Below are 20,510 nucleotides of genomic sequence, written 5' to 3'. Positions count from 1 at the left end.
CCCCCGAGGGTCCGTGCTGCAGCCCCGATCCCCCACCACCGGAGCTCGGGTGACACCGGGACAGGGACTGCCCTGGCCGGGGGGGGGGGGGGGGGGTAGGAGCGGCCATGGGGACATGCTCGGGTGGCCCCCCCCGCCCCGGTGTCCCCGGTCTGAGGGAGGAGGGGGGTGCGGGGCATGCCGGGGGTGCCGGCGGGCGGTGCCCGGGGCTGCAGCGCGGGTGCGGGGCTGCAGGGGGCGGAGCGGGGGGCGAGGGGCGGGGGTCGCGGGTTCGATCCGCCAGACCGGCCGGGGCGGGCGCGGGGGAGGATGCCCAAAGCGGCGCTGCCGGGACACCGGGGGGGGCCGCGGCGCCCAGCGCTGGGGTAAGCGCGGAACGGGGTGGAGGAGTTTGGGGGGAGCGCGGCGGTGAGGGGGAGGGGGGCTCAGCCGGGAGCGGGGACCGGCGGGTCCGGCTCCGTACCGAGCGAGGAGGCGGGAGGGACTATATCCTCGCGGCGTGCGCGGGCGGAGGGATCCAGGGGCGGTGAGAGGAGGAGCGGGACGAAGGGCGGGGGCGGGAGCGGAACCGTGGGGGCGGGCGGGGGGGGCGGCCCCTTCGGCGTGCGGGAGGCGGGAGGCCGCGGCCGAGAGCGGAGCGGGACTGGGGCCCGACGGGGAAGGGCGACGGGAGGGAGCGGGCCGGGCCGCGGCCTCAGCGCCGCCTCCGGGGGGGGTGGGGGGGGGGGGCGGAACAGCCGCCGGCAGCAGCGGAGCGCGGCGGTCGGGAGGAGCCGGCGGAGGCGGCCGGGACCGGCGGGAGCGGAGCGGAGCGGGCCGGGCAGGCCGGGCCGGGCCGGGCCGCCATGGAGCGGAAGAGGTGGGAGCGCTCAGCCGGGCCGCGGAGCCCCTGTCGAGGGGCCGGGGGGGGCGGTGCGGGCGGCGGGGCCGTGCTGTGGGATGGAGGGAGGAGGTGCTCGCCCAGGGGGGGCCGGGCCGGGGCACTGCGGGCGGCCCTGATTGTCCCATGGGTGGAGGCGGCGGCGGCTGCCAGGGCTGCGGGCACCGGGCGGAGCCGGGGGGCACCGGGCCCTGCGCTCAGGAGTCCCGCCGGGGTCCCGCTGGGGTCCCGGGGCTCGGTGCTACCGCCTCGCCGTGTCAGCCAGCGGCCTGGAGGGGAGCCGTGGCCTCTGGGGACCCCCTCTGGTCCCTTCAGAGGCTTCTGCCCAGTGAATGCAGTGTGGGGATTTTTTAGTGTCAGGTCAATAAGGTGTTGGTGGAGTAGCCGGGTATCGGCGGGGGTGGATGCCTGTTCTGGGGGCTCCATCAGCCGCGCTCTGCTCACTGAGGAATTCGGGGTGAGGAGCCGGTGGTGGCTGTTGCTATAGATGAGAGCCCAGGACAGGGCTGACTTCCCCTGATCACTCTCTGGGGGGAGGCAGATGGCTGGGGAGCTGCTTGGTCTGCCTTGAAGAATTTCTATTAATATCCATGTGTGTCTCATATGGCTGTAGGTGGGACATATGGATCCTCCCTGCACCCCTACGAGGCAGCCTCAGCGCTCCCGGGAGCTGATGTGTGAAAAACTTGGGTCCTTTGGGAGCTGGAAGTTACCGAGGTGTCTTTCCCCAGCCTTTCTAGGCAGCAACATGCATGCGATCAGCTCCTGCATGGGTTAGGTTTCATTTTCCTTAGATCAGACTGTGGCTGGAAGGAAAGCGCGTGAGTGAACTTGCAAATTCCATCCTGGAGAGCGTGGGGCTGGAAGTTCTGGCACCACTGCAGCAGCTTTTGAGTCTGCAGGGAGACACCACGGGCAGCAGCAACAGGAGGTGCAGCCTGAAAGCTTAAAAAGATCCCCTTAAAACTTTTTCCAAGATCTTATTTTATTTGTAAAGTTGCAGTCTCAGAGCTGAACTTAAAGAAGAGGGAGAGAGAGGAAAAGTAGCATATTTCTGTTCTCAAATTATAATGGATTTTCCCTTTGTATCAATTTGGACAGAGATCAAAGGTATAATAGGGCCCTGCTACAGTGATTTTTGGTTACTGTTGAATTTTGCATTACTTCTGAGTGGAAAATGTGGCAATTTATTAGCACCCTTGACTATTTCTGCCTTTCTGCCTGTTGCTTCCTTGGGTGATTTTTTTTTTTTTTGTCCATCTACCATGAATGCACAGATGCAGTCAGTGTTTGTGGAAAGTTGCAGGCATGGCTTGGAAACTTCCATGTGCCTCAAGAGTTAAAGCTGAGGTGCTCAGCAGCAGGGTAGCAGTTACTGCTTTTCCAAATCAGTGATTTCTGTGTGAGGTTTTCCTCTTGGAACCCTGAGCACCAGCAGCACACGCTTTCTGCACAAAGGTTTATGTGGAACAGGAGTTCTGCTTTGGGTGACAAATGTGTGGAGTATGTTCAGCCTGTGAGATGTGAGCCTGTGGGAGCTGGTTGCTGGCTGGAAATTATTAAACCCTCCTTGAAGTGCAAGTCCTTGGGCAGATTTTGAGGAGCAATCTGATAACCTTGTGCTTAGCAGCTGTTGATTGTGCAGAAATTTTTTAGTTGGAGCACGTTGTGCAAAAGAGTTGGGAAACCCAAGAGAGTGTCTCTGGGTGATGTGGTGGGGCCTGGGGACCAAATTCAGAGCAAGCAGGAAGGGTGCAGGGATGCAGGATTTCAAGATGGCAAAAGCATCAGAGATTTTGGTGGGTTGCCTTTGAGAGAGTGTTGGCTAAAAAGCCTCTCTTCAAACTCAGTGTTCTCACATAGGGGAGGGAGAATTTAGTGCTGCTTTGTGTGGCTTTCATCAAAGGATTTTTCTGCTGAAGGTTTCATGACATGGTCTGAGAAGTTTGGGATTGCTGTGTGAGTCTGCTTTGAGGAGTTGTTGATTTTTCTGTTCTGGAAAACTTAACAGATCTCTTGGTGAAGCTTAGGTTGTGAATGTCTTAACAATACAGCACCTATGTAAACAACTCTTCAATATTTTAAAAGTTCAACTTTTTCACAATATTAACTTTTTAAAATGTTTAACGTGCACCCACACCCAAGTGTATTTTTATCTGTTTACTTCTTTTTTTCCACCCCTCCAGAGATCATGGAGGAGATTGACTGCAACTATGCTTTTGCTCTTCCTTAGTCACTGTTTTACACACAGCTCCCCCGGGGAAACTCTTGTGGTGCTTGAGATGAGCCTGGCAGAAATGGTTGGTTAGATTTGTGCTCCTTCCTCTGCTATGGGACTGCCCCTTGGGTGCTTGTTTAGTAATGGGCTGCTTCTAGAAATCTGAGATATTGTGTATCAGAGGTTGGTGGGGTTCTTTGTTTGGATGACTTTTTTGGGTTGGTTGGGTTTTTTTTTGTATTGGCAGAGCCCAAGTTACTGAACAAAAAACTCAATTGCCCTGCGAGGCAGGGAACATCCCTTACACAATGCTGCTGCCAGCACAGGTAAATATTGCTTGGGGACAGCTGTGGTGGCAGGGGACAGCTTGGTTTCCCGAGGCTCTCTGTGCAGAGCAGAGGGCACCCATTTAAAGAGGGATGAGGAGGTGTGAGGTGGGATAAAGCAGCCGGAGGAGTCACCTGGTTCTCCCATGTTCATCCCAGTGCTTTTTGTGTGCTGGTGGAAGCTGTGAGTATGTCTGTGCTGGGATAACTGGGCTGTTGGAGGGTGGGACAGCTGAGGCAGGAGTTGGTGCACATTCTGCAGCCAGGGATAATGTAAAGATGTGAGAGAGAGGTGGAGTGAGGGTGGCAGTGGATGAGGTGTCCGGGGTGTGCAGCTCTCCTTAGGAAGCAGTGTGGGGCACCCAGAAGTCCCAAAGCAGCAGCCTTGGCCTGGAGCAGAGCTGGGGAGAGAAGAGCAGTGCAGGGAGGGCTGTGACTCCCCAGCTCTGTCCAGGAAGGAGCAGGATTGAAACAGAGAAGGGCATTGTCCACTCTGAAAGGTCTGGCTCATTGCTGAGGTACCTAGAGGAGTCATTTTGATCAGGAAAGGGCTTGGCAGAAGTCTTGGAAGCATCACATGCACAAGAGAAGTGTTAGTGCCCAGAGATTTTACAGGACAGGGTCTCTATAGAGAGACTGGTTTGAGTGGGAAAGGACCTTAAAGCCCCCCCAGTGCCACCCCTGCCATGGTCAGGGACCCCTCCCCCAGCCCAGGGTGCTCCAAGCCCCATCCAACCTTCAGCACTGCCAGGGATGGGGCAGCCACAGCTTCTGGGGGCACCCAGGGGCTCAGCACCCTCACACCAAAGAATCTCTTCCTCTCCCCTCTTCCAGTTTGAAACCATTCCCATTCATCCCATCCTGCCCTTCCCACTCACTCCGTCCCAAGTCCCTCCCCAGCTTTCCTGGAGCCCCTTCAGTCACTGGAAGGTGCTCTAAGATCTCCCCATTGCAGCCTTCTCTTCTCCAGCCTGAACACCCCCAACTCTCTCATCCTGGCTCCAGAGCTGCTCCAACCCTCAGATCATCTTTTTCCCTGGTTTATTCCTCTTTCCACATGTTTCCCAGACATCTGGGTTTGTTCAGGGTTTGGATTTTTTTTTAATTTTTTCTTTTTTTTTTTGTTTTGTTTTGTTTTGTTTTGTTTTGTTTTGGTTGGTTGGGTTTTGCTTGGTTTAGGATTTTGTGGGTTTTGTTTGTTTGTTTGTTTTCGATTTTTTTTTTTCGGGGTGGGTTGTGGGTTTTTTGGTGTTTTTTTGTTTTTTGTATTTGGATCTTTGTTTTTGTTTTTTGTTCTTTGTTTTTCTTTTTTGTTTTTTTGAGGGGGTTTTTTTGTTTGTTTTCGGTTTTGGTGGGGGGGTTTTGGGTGTTTTGTTTTTGGTGGGGTTTTTTGTTTCTGTTGGTTTGGTTTGGTTTAGTTTGGTTTGGTTTGGTTTTTTTGTCCCTGGCTTCCCAAGTTGTGCCGATCCTGTGCTGGGTCAATGGGGAGAGCGGAGGGGAGGAGATTCGCGTAATGAGGGAGGAGGAGGAGGAGGAAGGGGGAGGGGGCAGGGGCAGGGCCTGGGCTGGCTCTGGGTCTCTCCATCGGGATGGGGTTCAGCAGACAAAGCCGGAGCTGCAGATGGGGAGCCCCGGGCACCCCGCAGCTCCTGCAGTCGGCTGCCTCTCACCCCAAAAGCGTCAATGAGAGAAGACATGAGCGCGGTTAGGTCCGGTCCGGTCCGGTCCGGTCCGGTCCTGCCCTGCCCGGGGGTTTGGTTCTGTTGATACCGAGGCAGCTGCTCTGGAGCTGCTGATGGACGAGCATGTCCAGTCGTTTGCAACTTTGCTGTTGCCTTTGCTTTTAGGTGAAAAAAGACCTTAATCCAGGGGCCGTGTGTGTGCTCACAGGATCGGTGCTTCTTTTTTTTTTTTTTTTTTTTTTTTTTTTTTTTTTTTTTTTTTTTTTTCCAGCTTTGTTCCAGGATCTCTCCCTTCTGGGTTTCTTCAAAGCCTTTTTCAAAACCAGGAGCGCAGAGCAAAGCTTTTGCTCTGGGATGGAAGGAGATAAATTTTGTAATGTGTGGTGTTTAAAGGGCACACAGGAATTTTAACAGAATTCAGAAATGCTGCTTTACTGCTCCTGTGCTTCCTGGTGTTCAGCACACAGTCCCACTGCTCACGTTTGAAGGGGTCTTGGCTGCTTCTCTCCCTCCTCCTTGGCTCCTCTGGGGTGCCTGTAGGTGCTGTGTTCCTGGCAGAGGGACCCCAGCAGCTCCAGAGCTCCCCAACCACTTTCTTTCTCTTGGTATTTAATGTTTAAGTGTTTAAGTTTACTGTCAGCTTTGAGTTGCAGCTTTGTTCCCTGGTCTGGTATTGCTCCAGAGAGGCTTGGTGTGGTATTGCCTTTTACAAGACATAATCAGAATAAAAGTGTTTTTTTTTCTGAATATTTCAGTGCTTTTCCTTTGGGCCAAGCTTCCCCAGGAAGAGACAGGACTCTGAGTCATCTCAGGTGGGTTTTTATAGATATATGTGGATTTGGGGATGTTTTTCAGATCTGTTGCACAATTACTAAAACACAAATTAGCATAGCCCTTCAGCTTTTTTTAAAATACTGTCTCTGAGTGTATCTGACTCGTTCTGGAAGTTACACTTGTTCTTCTAAGTGCACAATTCACTGTAATGCATTATTTTAAAAATTATTAATTTAGTAAGCTGTAAACAGGAGCATCTTGAGGAAGCATATAGAAAAAGTTGGCTTCACTGATGGCAGTGATGGTTCTGGCCTAAAAGCTGCTGGAGTTGGTTATTCTGCTTTCTGGGTTGAGGCATATAACTCCATATTTTTAAGAAGTGGTTTCACATTTGAATTTGGACCCAGCCTCTATTCCTGTCTGCTCGTTCCTATTGTCTGTGTCATCTTCTGGCCTGAGTGTTGGTGCAGCTCTCTAGTGAACTGGTCCAGCTGAGGAATAACCAGATAAAGTGTTTCCTCCTCTTCTCCCTATGCTCTAAAGATGGATTGTTTTCCTCTCATGCTTCACTCTGCATTTCAATAAATGCTCTCATGCTTGAGTGGTGTGGAGCAGACACAGGGCAGGATAAGAGCTTTGGAACCATCAAGGCCAGGAGCTTTCTAAGCAGATGCTGAGTGGGGGATAACCACAACCTTTTGGTCCTAAGTCCTTTGAGACACTTTCTAGATTTCAGTTTCAGTACAATTCATATTAACCTTGCCTCTCAGTTTTTTTGAGAGCTTTTAACATATTGGTTCTTTTGGGTTTTTTTAATCTATTCTTTTGCATACACAGTCTGACTGACTAATTGGTTTGTCACTGCCCCATACTAGAAATCCTATGCTTAGGCTATTTTTTCACCCCTTCTCCCTAATAAGGGCTTCAGGGGAAAAGATGATGTGTTGAAGAGAGGCTGTGTCCTTTGAGCAGACATTAGGGAGGTTGCTGGTATCTCAGGAGCTGGATACCCCCACCATGGCAGAGCAGGGCTTGGGCTGCTTTCCTCTCACCCTGGGACAGCTTCATTATTTCAAGTTATTCTTGGCCTTCAAGCAGAAATCTTTCAACAAGTAGTCTGAGTTTCTGCCTTCAGAAAAAACAGGAGATAACTTTAATCACAGAGCTCCAACTGGCCTCAAAGCATTTGAACCTCAAATGAATGATATTAAGGGAAGAAAGAGGCCATATCATGCTAAATGAGAAAGTGAAGAATTCTTTGTGTATGTTGTCTGAATAGTTCTACACTGTAGTCATAACACATTGACTTATTATTTTCTTTTTACATGAAAAAAAAAAAGAAAAAAGAGCTTACCTTGCAATGCTTTTTGCAGTAGTGTGAAAAGTTAAAATATTTTAAAAAATAAAACAAAGCCAAAAAACAAAACCAAGGAGGTGGAGTAATTTGTGCCTGCTTGCCAGGTTGTAGTCTTTCATGTTAAACCAGGTGTTTAAAAGGAATCTCTCTGATGTTTTGCATTAATGGAAAGTTTTCCAAAGTTTTGACCCTCATGTTTGTATCACTTAAGTCTTGTAATCCTTTGCTTTCCAGGTTGTCATCTCTTAACTTCTGTTTTCTCCCTGCTGGTTTGTAATCCTAGAGTTAAATGTTCAGAATATTACCAGGGAATTGTAATCAAACCTGAATGTGCTACTCTGAGTGGGGGGGAGAACTCTGAGGAGATGTTTCTGCTGCTAGTCAAATATAACATGCCTGGGAGAAGAAATTAAGCTTGAAAATTGGCATTTATTGAGACAACAGAGGGCTGGTATCTCCCATGTGGGTTAATGTGTGAATTGTGCTATTTCCAGTTATACCTTCTCCGAATCTCCCTCTTTATGATTAAAAACATTTTAACATGGTCTGCACTTAATTTGTCTCTTCCATAGTAATCATGAGATAGCATTGCCAATGGGAGCTTCATTCTTGGAGGCTCAGCTTATGATTTTCATGAAGGAAATAAAACTCTGCATCCCTTGATGGTCCCTCTGTATCCCATCCCTTGAGTTGCACCGAGTGCTGGGTACTGAATCCCAGAGGGTTTCTAATTCCCCCTCCCTTATTTCTTTTCTCTCTTCTTTTTTTTTTTTTTTTTTTTTTTTTTTTTTTTTTGTAGCCCAAGTGGTAAAAAATTCCGAAGCAAGCCCCAGCTGGCAAGGTACCTGGGGAGCTCCATGGACCTGGGCACGTTTGACTTCCGTACAGGAAAAATGTTGATGAATAAAATGAACAAGAACAGGCAGAGGATGCGTTATGACTGCTCCAACCAAGCCAAAGTAAGAGTTGCAGCAGCTTTGCCCTCCCCTCCTCACTGCACTGGCCAGGCTGCCTCTCACAACGTTATCTGTGGTAGCAGGATGAAAATCCAGCATTTTGTAATTAATGTGTGAAAACTGGAGTCATAGGAGAGAACATGGCTGGTATGGGGTGTTGGACAAATCCTGCAGTTCAGGGATTCTTCCCTGATACTGTGGAAAAATACTGGAGTACTGCTGAATCTGTGGAGGGAGGGCTGGCATCTTTCTCATTTCCCCTCTCCCTGGAGTACAAGGTAGCTTCCAGTCTCCAGCTGATGGTTGGGCAGCAGCTCTGCTCTGCTTCAGCATTTGGACTGGGGAAGAGGGAAGAGTGCTGTGGGCCAGCAAGGGTGAGGAGGTAGCACAGCCTGTGGGCCATGCTGGTATTTGCTGTGGGTGGCATGCATTTGGGGCAAAAAGCTGCAAAGACAATAGGATAGCAAGGCTAGAACAAACTAAACCAGTCACCTATTAATTTTGGTTAATTTGGTTAATTACCTGGTAATTTGGACTGTTAAGATTTAGTCAGGAATGCAGTGACATTGGTACAGTGCCTATCTGGATGGGTTGTTAAGCATCTTAATTGGATGCTGAAAGCATTTTCAGAACCCAGAAATCTGTGTCTGTGCACCTGCACACTAAATGTGGAAAATAGCATAATTTTATTTTCTAAATACATCAAGAATCATCATCAGAGTGGTTGGAACGTTTACAATGCTGGGTGCTATAGTGATGTTTTAAATGAAACATGGCCTGCTGCAGCAACTGGCACATCATCGGGTAAAAATTCTGTCCAAACCTTTCAATGAATGTATTAATTGATATCACTGGCTTATAAGTAGATAGCACACAGATGATTCAGAATGGTATTTGTCCTGGGTACATCTTTTCTACATCTCATGGATAAATATGTTAAGCAGATGTGGTGTTTGCATCCTCAAGAACAAAGTATGTCCTGCAAAGGCTCAGATGTTACATCTAGGGGAGTGAGAAATGGTTTTCCAAGGTTTCCACTAACACTGAATGCATTCATGTAGTGAAAACTTTATTATTATGAGCTTCCTTTAAAAACTGAGTTTATTAAGAACTGAAGGTTAAAAAAGGCAATCAAGATTCCAGCTGTATTGGTTTGTTCATTGGTGTCCACTACTGGATTTAAACAGAGTGGTTTAGAATGGTTCCTAGATTCACAAACTGGTCTTAAGATCCCACATCATAATTTTTCTAATTATTAAGAATATTGTAATGAAATTTTCTGTTTTAATGCTCTACAGGTGTCTTGTCAAAGTGTAAACTCACTGTCCTGACTCCTGGATTCTGTCAAAATTGGGATAAAATCAGTGTGTATAAGCTAGAATGAAAGGAGTCTGGTATGTTAAGTAGAATGTGAAAGTTTTCAAGTCCACAAAACTCTTTGCTGCTGTGCACTTTGTGTCTGTAGTAGCATGTTAGCAAGTTTAAAATATTTCTGTGGGCTTTTTCTCCCCTGATTTTGTTTGAAATTTTCAGGGCAAGCCTGATTTGAACACAGCACTGCCTGTCAGACAGACAGCCTCCATCTTCAAACAGCCTGTCACAAAGATCACAAATCATCCCAGCAATAAGGTAAAGAGTGATCCTCAGAAAGCTGTGGACCAACCCCGACAGGTAAGGCTTGCAGCTGGTTCTCTAGAACTAAGAAACTCCTGGGTTTGCTACTGGGAGGGTCCCAAAATAAACTGCTTTATTTTTCTGATGCTGGACCAATGGTAAATTTGAAGTCAGAAGCAATAGCTTAGGTTGCTCACAGCTTTTAAAATTGGAACAAACCAATTTCTAATATGTTGTAACTGCTTTAGAGGACACTTGCATTGTAATTAAAACCGCTGTCAAATGTTCCAGTTGTATAAGAATTCTGTGTTTCAAGAAACCCCTGTTCCTCTGCAGAGCACACACCATAGGACATTTGTGGTGTAGGGGGAGGCATTGAACCCCCTGCAGAGAGCTTTTTCCATATCTGTGTAGTTGTAAACTCTTACCTGTATTAATAAGGTAATATATTCATTTGGAATGTCATTACTAATACAAAAATCCAGTGTTTTTCATATCATACTGTGTATTTGCAAACAAGAATACACCAAATTAAAGGGGTTTTTTCAGCTTAGATTCATCTAGTGAAAGGGTGCAAAAAGTGTGTTTAGGACAAGTGTGGCTTTGAAGTTGGACACTGGTGTAAAATCAGATCTTCCTGTTGAGAGGAGCCTTTGGAAGGCATTCTCATGGCCTTGATGTTCCCTAGAGCTGACAAGCTGCTCTCTCCCAGAGCTCATACCAGGGGCTCTGGGAATCCTGCCTGCAGTGAGTCCATCTTTACACCTTTTGGAAGCTGGATGTTCCTCTTCATTAGTCTGTTCAGACAGTGTCACCAGTATAAGTTCTCAGCACATTTTAAACTCGTTTATGTCTGGTGGAATGACAATGTATCATTCCAAGAGGGAAAGTGCTTTCAATAAAATGGAAAAACACCCTATGAAATACCTGTGACAACTTTTTCTGCAAATTTAAGGGTTACTCTTATGAAGTGTGAGTTAGGTTCTGTTTGTAATGGAGTTGTGGTTTGATTTTGTTTGTGGGGGGTTTTTTTCTTTCTTTTTTCTCTTGTTTTTTGTTTGTTGTGTTTTAAACAGGTGGGGTTTTAGTGTAGTTTTTTAAGGAAATGGAGCATGTGGGTTTATCATGTTGCTATTCCTATAAACCCCTTGGCTAGTTAAAACAATAAAAGAAGGCATTAAAGATGCTACATTGATATGCAAACCAGAGCTGGATAGAGTTGGGTTTTTTTTATTACAACACTGAAGTCTGTTCTGTGAGAAGGTCCTTTAGGGCTTTTAATGTGTAGAGATATAAATAATCTATATATAATATAAAAACAGTGTATGTGTAATGTACTAGAGATGTATTGGCTTATATGTTTTGTTTTCGATTATGCGGCTGAGAATAGGGCAGATTTGCTTTCTTGTGTCTTTCTCTGCATTATATATCAAAGAGTCAGTTAAATTACAGCTTAAAAAAATTTACCGAACTGCAGGATACTTAACCTCTGATCAGCAGACTCCATCCATTTCTTCATAATTTGAAAGCAGTGCTAAATCCCATCATACACTGCCTTAAAATCCACCTATTTAAAAATCACTCAGGAATATCCAGCCTGTGTGTTTGGCTGTGACTGTCTTTATTCCCATTGTTGGGAGCTGGGAACTGGAAAAGGAACGTGGTTCCAGTTGCACACAGATTTTGACAGGCATGAAAAGGGGCCACATGTGGCCTGTTTGGGGTAAATTCTTAGTTTCTCAAAACCTGGGTAGAGTTGTTTTCTTGCAAGACAAGTGGTTTATTCATCCTCACACATGTAGATGGGAGAGTTGGAGGGGTACACAGGTGCTCTTCAGCTTGAGGAGAACCTGTGATCCTACAGGGAGGGGGCAGACATGGCTGATCTTATGAGAAATGGCTTAAAGAAATAAAAGAATGCTTTCCCTTGGGAAGAGCTTGGATACAATTCCTTAACTTGGATACCTTCCTTAACTACTGTGGTGCATGTGAGACAGCAAGAGTGTAAAAAAGGCTGTCCCCCACTGCACCAAGATGAAAGCCAGCAAGCCTTGCCTTGCTGTTCCAGCTCAGAAGCTGTGAAATGTCTGTCCCTGGAAGAAAAGGTCTTTCCAAGGCAGCAGATCAGGCCAGAGTTGTCTGTGGCAGTGGGGGCTGTACCTTGCTGTCATACAGCAGACCCCCCTTCTGTAGTAAATCCAATATAAAACTGTCTGCAGCACTGTCCTCCCCACTTCTGATAGTAAGCAGGTGCTTTGTGCTTGTAGTTGTCAATTCCATTTCTGTTTTGTGCCAATAAATGCTTTCTTTGATGCCAGCTCTTCTGGGAGAAGAAATTAAGTGGACTGAATGCTTTTGACATTGCAGAGGAGCTGGTGAAAACAATGGACCTTCCAAAAGGTTTACAAGGTAATAAGAGTCTGCCCTTCACTCCAAGGGTGGCATTTTGATACCAATCAGTGGTGAGCTGAAGGCACTGTGTGTGACCTCTGTGTTCCCCAGTGCTCTGGACCATTTCTGCTTCAGCAGGAACTATTGTACTTTGGCTGGGAGGATTGGTGCCTTTTTGTCCTCAGGGGATACTGAAGCAAAGCTTCTTGATTTTTATTTTTCCTGTTTGCTTTTCAGTAGCAGAATGAAAACAGCTTCCATTCCCTATTTGTTTTTTTTTTTATTATTTTTTGTGCGTGTGTAACAGAATGTGGAGCTGCTCTAGATTTAAATAACCTTGGAGAAAGTTGTGGAGCTGCTGTTACCAGTGTTAAGGATGGAGATTTCTGTTGTGTTGGCTTTCTAAATGCCAGGCTGTGCTTTGCCACTAAATGCCCGTTGTCCTGATTTGCTGCTCCTCATCTTGTGCAGTGCTGATGATGACTTTGCCTCCCACTTGCAGGGGTTGGACCTGGTTGCACTGATGAAACCCTTCTCTCTGCCATAGCCAGTGCCCTGCACACCAGCACGATGCCCATCACTGGGCAGCTCTCTGCAGCTGTGGAGAAGAATCCTGGAGTCTGGCTAAACACCTCCCAGCCACTTTGCAAAGCATTTATGGTGACAGATGAAGACATTAGGTATTAATTAGAAATGTCATTATACTGTCTTGGAAAAAAGGTTTCTTGTGGTAAAACTCCTACTCCCTTTTTTCTTTTTCAGTGGCAACTTTAAATGTCTGGTGGAGCTTGCTGAATTAATTTGAGTGCCTTGTTATCAGTAGAGTAGAAAGAATTGTTACACCTGCTGCTCTCATACAGGCTTGTACTTTAAGCCTGTTTTTTATTTTGACCTCATTTACTCTGAGGTTTCAGGTTGATGTTTGTTTTTTGTGTCAGTATCTTCTACTGGAAAAGGTGTCTGAATGGAAGTAAGTCACCTCTGATCAAAGAAGGGATTGGAAAAATCCTGAACAGTGTGATCTAATTATCTTCACCTTAGTCTCTGCACAGGACCGAATAAAAACACTATAACTGCTGTGGTGGCAGCAAACAAGGATGCAGTTTGTTTAGCTGTAGTTGGCTTTCTGTAATTAATTCTGTTGCTTAATTGAGATGTTCAGATTAAGTGGTAAGCACTGGGCAGGCAACTGAATATATCAAAGACACTAACATGAAAGGACACTGCTTTGCATTCATTAACAGTGTCTACAGATAATAATTTCTTTGACTGATAAATATGAATTGCAGGATGGTTGGGTTTTTTTGTTCTTGATATAGACATGAATGGGCAAGAAAAAATGGTCTTTTTATAACTTTATGATTTCCTGTGGCTGAGATGAAATAAGAGTCCCACGAGCCACAGACTGTTGATCACATCTTTCCCTCACTGTGACTTTGACAGAAAAGGAGCTGTAAAATTTAAGGTTGTGGCTTAAAAGGAGAGTGAGCACAAAGACTGAAATGGTGAGAAACATGATTTTCTCCAGTCTTGTTTTTGGAAATGTGGGCAGAGTTTAAATTAAATTAATATTGTTTAAATTAATATTAGTACTAGAAATTTTAAAAAATAGTCTTTTGATAGAAAATATTGGACAATGTTTTCTAAAATATTTCTTTCAGCTTCACTTCTAGCATAATGCCAGGCAGATCTTCTACTGAGGTACACTTCTTACCGAGGGCTCTTTCAAAGCCACGGTTGTCTGCCCAGCCTCGTGTGTGACAGATTTAAAAGATTCCTTTCCCTTGAAAGAGGCAGCTTGGAGGATTGATGTCTGTTCCTTGGTTTGGGGCAGGAAGCAAGAGGAGCTGGTGCAGCAGGTCCGGAAGAGGTTGGAGGAAGCCCTGATGGCTGACATGCTGGCCCATGTGGAGGAAATAGCAAGAGATGGGGAAGCTCCTTCAGAGAAAGAAGGAGGTGAAGAAGAAGGTGAAGAGGAGGAGGAAGAGGAGGAGCAGGACAATGAGCAAGAGATGGAGAATGTATAGTCCAGGTAATGAGAAAGCATCTTTTCTTACCTTGAACTGAATTCATTGAAAGCAGAAGTGATTTCAGAAGGGCTCTTAGTATATGTTGACACATCTTTGCTTTTTAGCCTTTACTTTTAAGGGTGCAGTAGCCATGCTTTCAGGAAAAAAACAAATATTATGCTGTGTGTCTGTCTGGTGAGTGCTTGTTTTGTCATAGCTTGTTCTGGGCCTGATGTTTGTGTCAGATGGGCTGAGTGTGTAAGCAGAACCTGTGTCATAGAATCATAGAATGGTTTGGGTTGGAAAGGACCTTAAAGATCATCCAAGTTCCAACCCCCTCCATGGGCAGGGACATCTTCTACTGGATCAGGATGCTCCAAGCCCCATCCAGCCTGGCCTTGAACACTTCCAGGGATGGGGCAGCCACAACTTCCTTGGACAACCTATGCCAGGGTCTCACTATCCTGAAATTAAAGAATTTTTTCCTCATGTCCAACCTCAATCTCCTCTCTCCAAGTTTAACCCATTTCCCTTGTCCTCTCCCTACCCCCCCGTGTCCAAAGCCCTCCCCCAGCTTTCTTGTAGCCCCTTCAGATATTGGAAGGTTGCTTTGAGCTCATCTGGGAGCCTCCTCTTCTCCAGGCTGAACAACCCCAATCCCTCAGCCTGGCTTCCCAGGGAGCTGCTCAGCCCTCTGAGCATTTCAGTGGCTCCTCTGGACACCTTCCAGGAGCTCTGTGTCCTCCTTGTGTTGGGGACTCCAGAACTGGACACAGGCCTCCAGGTGGGATCTGACAAGAGCAGAGTAGAGGAGGGGGAATCTTCTCCCTCAACTTCTGTCTGTGCTTCTGTTGATGCACCCAGGACTTGGTTGGATTTCTGGGCTGCAAACACACATTGAGGGCTCACGTTGAGCTCCTGGTCCCTTCTCCCCCCTTCATCATTTGAAGTTTTAGCCTAAGAAAAGCAACTAGTGTTGTGTCACTGAAGTAGGATAGCCAATACCCTGGGTGCTTCATTATGTAGACTGCTGAGCCTGGGAGGAAGAATCAAGAATGTGCAGGAGGGAAAAAGAGGGATTTTTAGGATGAATATTAGAAGAAAAGCCCCTTTGAGGAAGTGGCAACTTTATTTCAGGTAGGAGGAAGTGATTTATGTTAAGCAGTCCTTCAAGCTGGAAGGTTGATTATAACATGAAATCTGTTTGACCTTTGGGAGATACTCTTATTAATTTTTTTCCTCTATATTTTCCTGCTTTACCACATCACAAACAGTAGCTTTATTTGGACACTGAATATCTTGCATTCCTTTCTACCTACAAAGGTCTGGCAACAAGAACAAACTGTCTGCTGAAGGTGAAAAAAAGGAGATAAAGAAATGGATGTGTTACAGCAATGGTGCTTCATTCTTTTAAGGCCTCACTTCATATCAAGATGTAAAAAATTCTTACTAACTTACAGAGTCTTTTTTCTGCTTTCTTCTAGGGAGTTCCATCTAAGAATTCCCAGTATAAACCCTATCAGCAGGGTCAGCACAACCATTTACAAAGCCAAGAGTGTCTGCAGAGTGAATTGCACCACCAGACCACCCCTACCTACAAGCATTTTGATGTGTACACTTTGGGAAACATGGAGAAGCTGATGGTTCATTAATTGCTGGGTAGTTTTGAAGATGGAACTTGATTAAACCCTACTCCCCCTCCTTTTTTTTTTTTTTTTTTTTTTAAAGGGGTAGGGTAACTGGGAATGCAGAAGTGGGAGGGAATAAAGGAATATAAAATGGTAGGAGGGAAAATACTAGGAACCAAATTCCCTGTCCTTTTTTGTTGTTTGTGGGTCAGTGATAGGTGATACATTTTTAAAGCTTTTCTATCAAAGTAGATTAAACAGTGACCCATAGAAACAATTTTCTCTCTAATGCAAGTGAGGGAGATGCTGTTTCACTCCTTGGCTGCTCTGCTGTAGGCTGCCTGTTTGTACCAGAGTGTAGGGAGGTCATTTTACCTTGGGGATTGTCATTCCACATGTCAGTTCAAGTCACTGAATTTCCTTTTCCTCGCAGGACTACATTGGTCTTGGAAATGTAGTCTCAGAGGTGTACTACCAGTGCCTCTTCCACCTGAGGTTTTGATTAGGAGGGGAAGTTATACTTGAGAAATGGGTCTTACATCAGTGGCAATTGATTTTATGCATCTGAGCATAGCCAAATAGAGTTCTGGAGATAAATATACCTACTCTATGGTATGATTTGCTTTGGTTTAAGTCTGGTCAGAAGGACCTTCAACATTCTGAATGGAAGGATGGCTCCTTTCTGACTGACAGTGAGGAAAACCTCCTCCTTTCTCTTCTGGTGCCAAGAACCCTGACCTGGGTGGAGGGAAGGGGACCCATTCCAATAGGTGTGTCTATACATCTGCTTTCATGTGCAGTAATATTCTGACCTCTTTTAAAACAAGAAAGGAAAAAGGTTGATTTTTCTATAATTGATAAACGAATTTAAAGCTTTTTATTAAGTAGTAAATCTTTCTTATTTGCATGTGCAGTAAAGTGACCAGCATTTTGTGTCCCAAAAACAAATGAAATTATGTGAAACCTGCCTTAATGTGTTTATAAGTATTTGGCTTCACCATGGGTACCTTGATTGATTCCTCAGTCTCTTCTAGTACATCTTTGAGCATATTGGGGTCACTTGTGGCTAAAAATGGATTTATCTGGGGAAGGAGGACAGGGAGAGGGGCAGAAGATAACAGTTTATAGCTTGGATAATGTGTTGACTAAGTTGCAAAAGTTATGGTAGTCTTAGGGTATCCATTGCATCCAGTGCAAAGTGGTGGATGAAATACTGTGCCACCAACCAACTGTGCAAGTTGTTGGTATCCCAAAACTTGGGGAAGAAAGTAGCTCCCAGAGCCTTTATCATATAAGAATGATTAGCAGTGACAGCAAGGGACCAGGGGAGCTGCCTGGAAAGTTAATAGCCTTTGGGAGTAGTTCAGCTTAGTGACCTGGATAGGTTTAAGCTCCTTGAAAAATATCCCATGCCAAAGTGATTGATACTATATTAACTCTTTATGAAAAGATTTTGAGAATACAAAATTCTTTCATATTGCTCATTTGGAGTACTGCAAGAAGACTGAATTGTACTTTGCTGCTGCTCTATCAGGTATTTCTTTGAGGAACCTGACATGGTAGTGCAGCAGTGAAAATTATTTTCCTTTTTGAGCGGTCTGTTACGGTTATTATTTTGTAAATCTGTCCTCTTGTAACTCACTGTTGAATTAAATGTTTCTTACAAAGTAAAGATTCTCCTGGTCTGCCTCAGCCCCCTCCCTGAGGTTTTTGTGCTATGCCCCTTCCAGTGATTTCAGTGAAAATGCTCTTGCATTTGTGCTGGGGATTCCTTTCTGCGGTTTGGATCTCGATATTTGGGACCCAGGAGAGGGGAATACAGGGTGAAACTCGTGGGAAGTCAGTTTGTTCTTGTTGCAGAGGCTTCCTCTGTCCTCAGCAAGGTAAGAGGCTGCCAGGGTGTGCTGTCTGCTGATACAGCCCTTTGGATCTCCAGGGTTAGGAACCCACCCTAGAGGTCTTCTTTTGACCATGGCAAGTCTTGTTCTGATTCTATTTTAAAAACTTCTTTTATATCTCATGATGGCTTTACTTCTGTTGGAATATTCTAAATATATTGTAAAGCATATGTAGCACCAGAACTTAGATGACTGAGGTGTTGATACTAATATTTTGATGTATTGAATATCGAGGTTGAATTGCTGCCAACTTGAGCCAACTCTTTTGTTTGCACCTCTCTGCTTTCCCTTCCAGCTCTTTATTTCCTTCAGTTCCTTAAAACACTTATTAATATTTTAATTCATATGGAGAAGTTGATTGTTTTAAAGTACCAAAAGGAGCACAGGCCTCCTGTCCAAAAAAACCTAAATACTTTACCTGCTCATCAAGACAGGTAAGTCAATAAAATATTCTTTTTCAATGACCCTGATGTCTTTCTCATATTGGTGCAGTAACTGGAACTGTTTGTCTTTGCTCTGCCATCATGGGTAGAGCCCCAAGATGGAGAGAGGTTGTTACTGGAGGTGTATCCTGATGATGAGTAAAGAACATAAGAAAACAAACTGAGTGGAATTGCAACAAAACTTATTAAAATACAGCATAATATACTTGTAAAAGTACTAGCAAGGGGATGCTTTTGAAACTGGTAATTCTTTCTGTCAGTGGTAATGACACCTTCCTGGTGCCCTCAGGTATTATAAATGTGTGTAATAGGGAGCTACAGTGTGAAATAGCTTCAGGCTTGTCCTGGACACAGTTTGCACTGGTAAATGATTTTAGTATTTCCTACTGAAACAATAGTACCAGGCTCTGTGGATGAATAGCTATCCTGATACAGTTTAATCCTCTTTGGAGATAATACATAAGCACATTCTAATGGTCCTTACACAGCTTTGCTGAGGGGAGCCCTGTACAGCCAAGGCTTTGCATTTTTTCCTGTGGGCAGTGTCATTTTGGATGGGTACCACCCACATACACCAAAGCTGCATTTCTTCTGCTGTGTCATGCTCAGTCAGGTTTTTCTTGTTTTATCTGGAAAGAGCAGCCTGCTGAATTCCATAGGGCAGGAGGTTGGAGGAGAAGGGGGGATGGACTGGTTTGGGTGATGATGGTAAATGAAAACCTTCCAGGTGATGTTTTACTCTGCGAGGTAACTTTGTAAAAAGAGACTCCTTGTTATTTAGAACTTGTGATTTGTATCTTGGGCAAAGTGTGTTGGAGCTGTTCCATTAAGATGTCTCAGTTTTTCTTCTCTGTTTCATTTTGCAAATCTGTCAAAGTTAAAGGGAATGTCATTGTCTCCCTGTTTGTATTACCAGTGCTTTTTTTACTGAATTCTAATAGGATGAAATTTTGTACAATCAATAAAAATAAAGGATCTGCATGTGTCTTGGTACAGTCTGGATTTGGCCTCCAGAGCTTTTGGAGGTGGCTCTGTCCAGGAAAAGTTAGCTTCATTCACATCTGAAATTAAACTTGCTGAACTGGCTGTTGAGCAAGAAAAGGGAGTTTTCTTGCTGGTAAACTAAGCACATCAGGAAGGGGAAAGAGTCCTGAATGACAGAGCTGGACACTGGGAATGCAGGCATGATAAACCCTGCATTTGGGGGCTTTGGGGCTGAGTTGTTTTCCAGTGATAATGTTACATCAAATATTTGTGAAGTTACAATTCACAGATAAGTGTACACCCTTGTTCTGCTTCCCATGTGAAAGGAGTCTCCTTGAAACAGACTATCCAGATCTGAAATGCCTTTTCATCAGGTTAACTCATTTTAGTTACTCTGAGAGCTGAAAGCAGGCACTGGGTACAAGGCAGACAGCTGGAATGAAGCTTTTCATCAATGCTACTTTAGGTCAAGATGGTTTTGCTTCTGCCTTAAGAGACTATCCTACTGCTCTTCGCTATCAAGTGAGAAAATGCTGAATGGGAGTATGATTTAAGGCTTAAAAAAAAATTGCATGTATTTTGCAGCTCTCTTGCTGAAAACTCATCCTGTCCAAGCTGCTGTGGTGATCTGAGGAGCAGAGAGAAGGGGCAGCAAGCTCTCCTGGTAGTTAAAGTTTTGTTCTGTCAAATTAGTATTTGTGCCAGCCCTGTTACAGGAACCCAGCTCAAGGCTGCATCCACATATTTTTAAGACTTGAAATCTATTGATGCTACTGTACCTTCTGCTGGGTCCTTGTGTCTCTGCAGGATGTGTCGTGTAGCCGTATCATAGGAATCTCCCTGCTTTAAGACTTTATCCTTCAGAACAGACAGGCTGGCCATCTGAAGCTTTTTTCCAGACCTATTCCTCTTGTTGGATATCACTCCTGATCTTCTACCCTGAAATTTCCTGACCAAATATTTATTCATCCTTAAACTTTGTCTTGGCTCCTGCATATCTAATTATTCTAATTATTTTTCTAATTTTTTTCTAATTATTCTTTTAAGATCATTATGAAATATATTCTTTCCTTTCTTCCCTTCAGTTTTCCACTGAATGTTCTCTCTCGGGCCACTGGAACAGTTCTGTATGTGGGAATGTGTTTTAGCAACTTGGCTCCTTGCTTGCTCCTCAGCAGCACTCTCAGCTCTGCAGCAAGTGGCAAGAGGCCTTGGCACCCTAAATGCAAAGTTTTGCACTTAAATGAAGTGTGGCCATCCCATCTCCACCCAGACTGCTCACTGTCTTCTGCTCAGCTCTGTTTCTGAGCTCTAATACTTTCCTACATGCTCAGTTCTTCCTCTGACTCT

The 20,510-nt window shown here is 45.2% G+C and overlaps 1 protein-coding gene across 1 annotated transcript; it reads left to right on the top strand.

The window, feature by feature from the left end:
- Window positions 1-702: 702 nt before the first annotated feature.
- Window positions 703-17,507, top strand: MBD3 (methyl-CpG binding domain protein 3). The gene is made up of 8 exons (XM_071728156.1): window positions 703-859; window positions 5,862-5,918; window positions 8,037-8,196; window positions 9,727-9,864; window positions 12,126-12,216; window positions 12,701-12,878; window positions 14,033-14,230; window positions 15,692-17,507. The coding sequence occupies exons 1-7, from the start codon at window positions 846-848 to the stop codon at window positions 14,223-14,225; spliced, it is 831 nt and encodes a 276-aa protein (XP_071584257.1). The 5' UTR covers window positions 703-845; the 3' UTR covers window positions 14,226-14,230; window positions 15,692-17,507.
- Window positions 17,508-20,510: the final 3,003 nt, after the last annotated feature.

The sequence above is a fragment of the Heliangelus exortis genome, chromosome 28, assembly GCF_036169615.1.
Source record: "Heliangelus exortis chromosome 28, bHelExo1.hap1, whole genome shotgun sequence".
Classification (NCBI taxonomy): domain Eukaryota; kingdom Metazoa; phylum Chordata; class Aves; order Apodiformes; family Trochilidae; genus Heliangelus; species Heliangelus exortis.
Note: the sequence above shows the minus strand (reverse complement) of the source record. Positions and strands in the feature narration are given on the sequence as shown.

What these genes read in the sequence shown, in the direction of transcription:
- MBD3 (XM_071728156.1), top strand. An exon ending in AGGACTCTGAGTCATCTCAG is followed by an intron (nt 5,919 to 8,036) that starts GTGGGTTTTTAT and finishes TTTTTTTTGTAG; the next exon opens with CCCAAGTGGTAAAAAATTCC. An exon ending in CCTTCCAAAAGGTTTACAAG is followed by an intron (nt 12,217 to 12,700) that starts GTAATAAGAGTC and finishes TCCCACTTGCAG; the next exon opens with GGGTTGGACCTGGTTGCACT.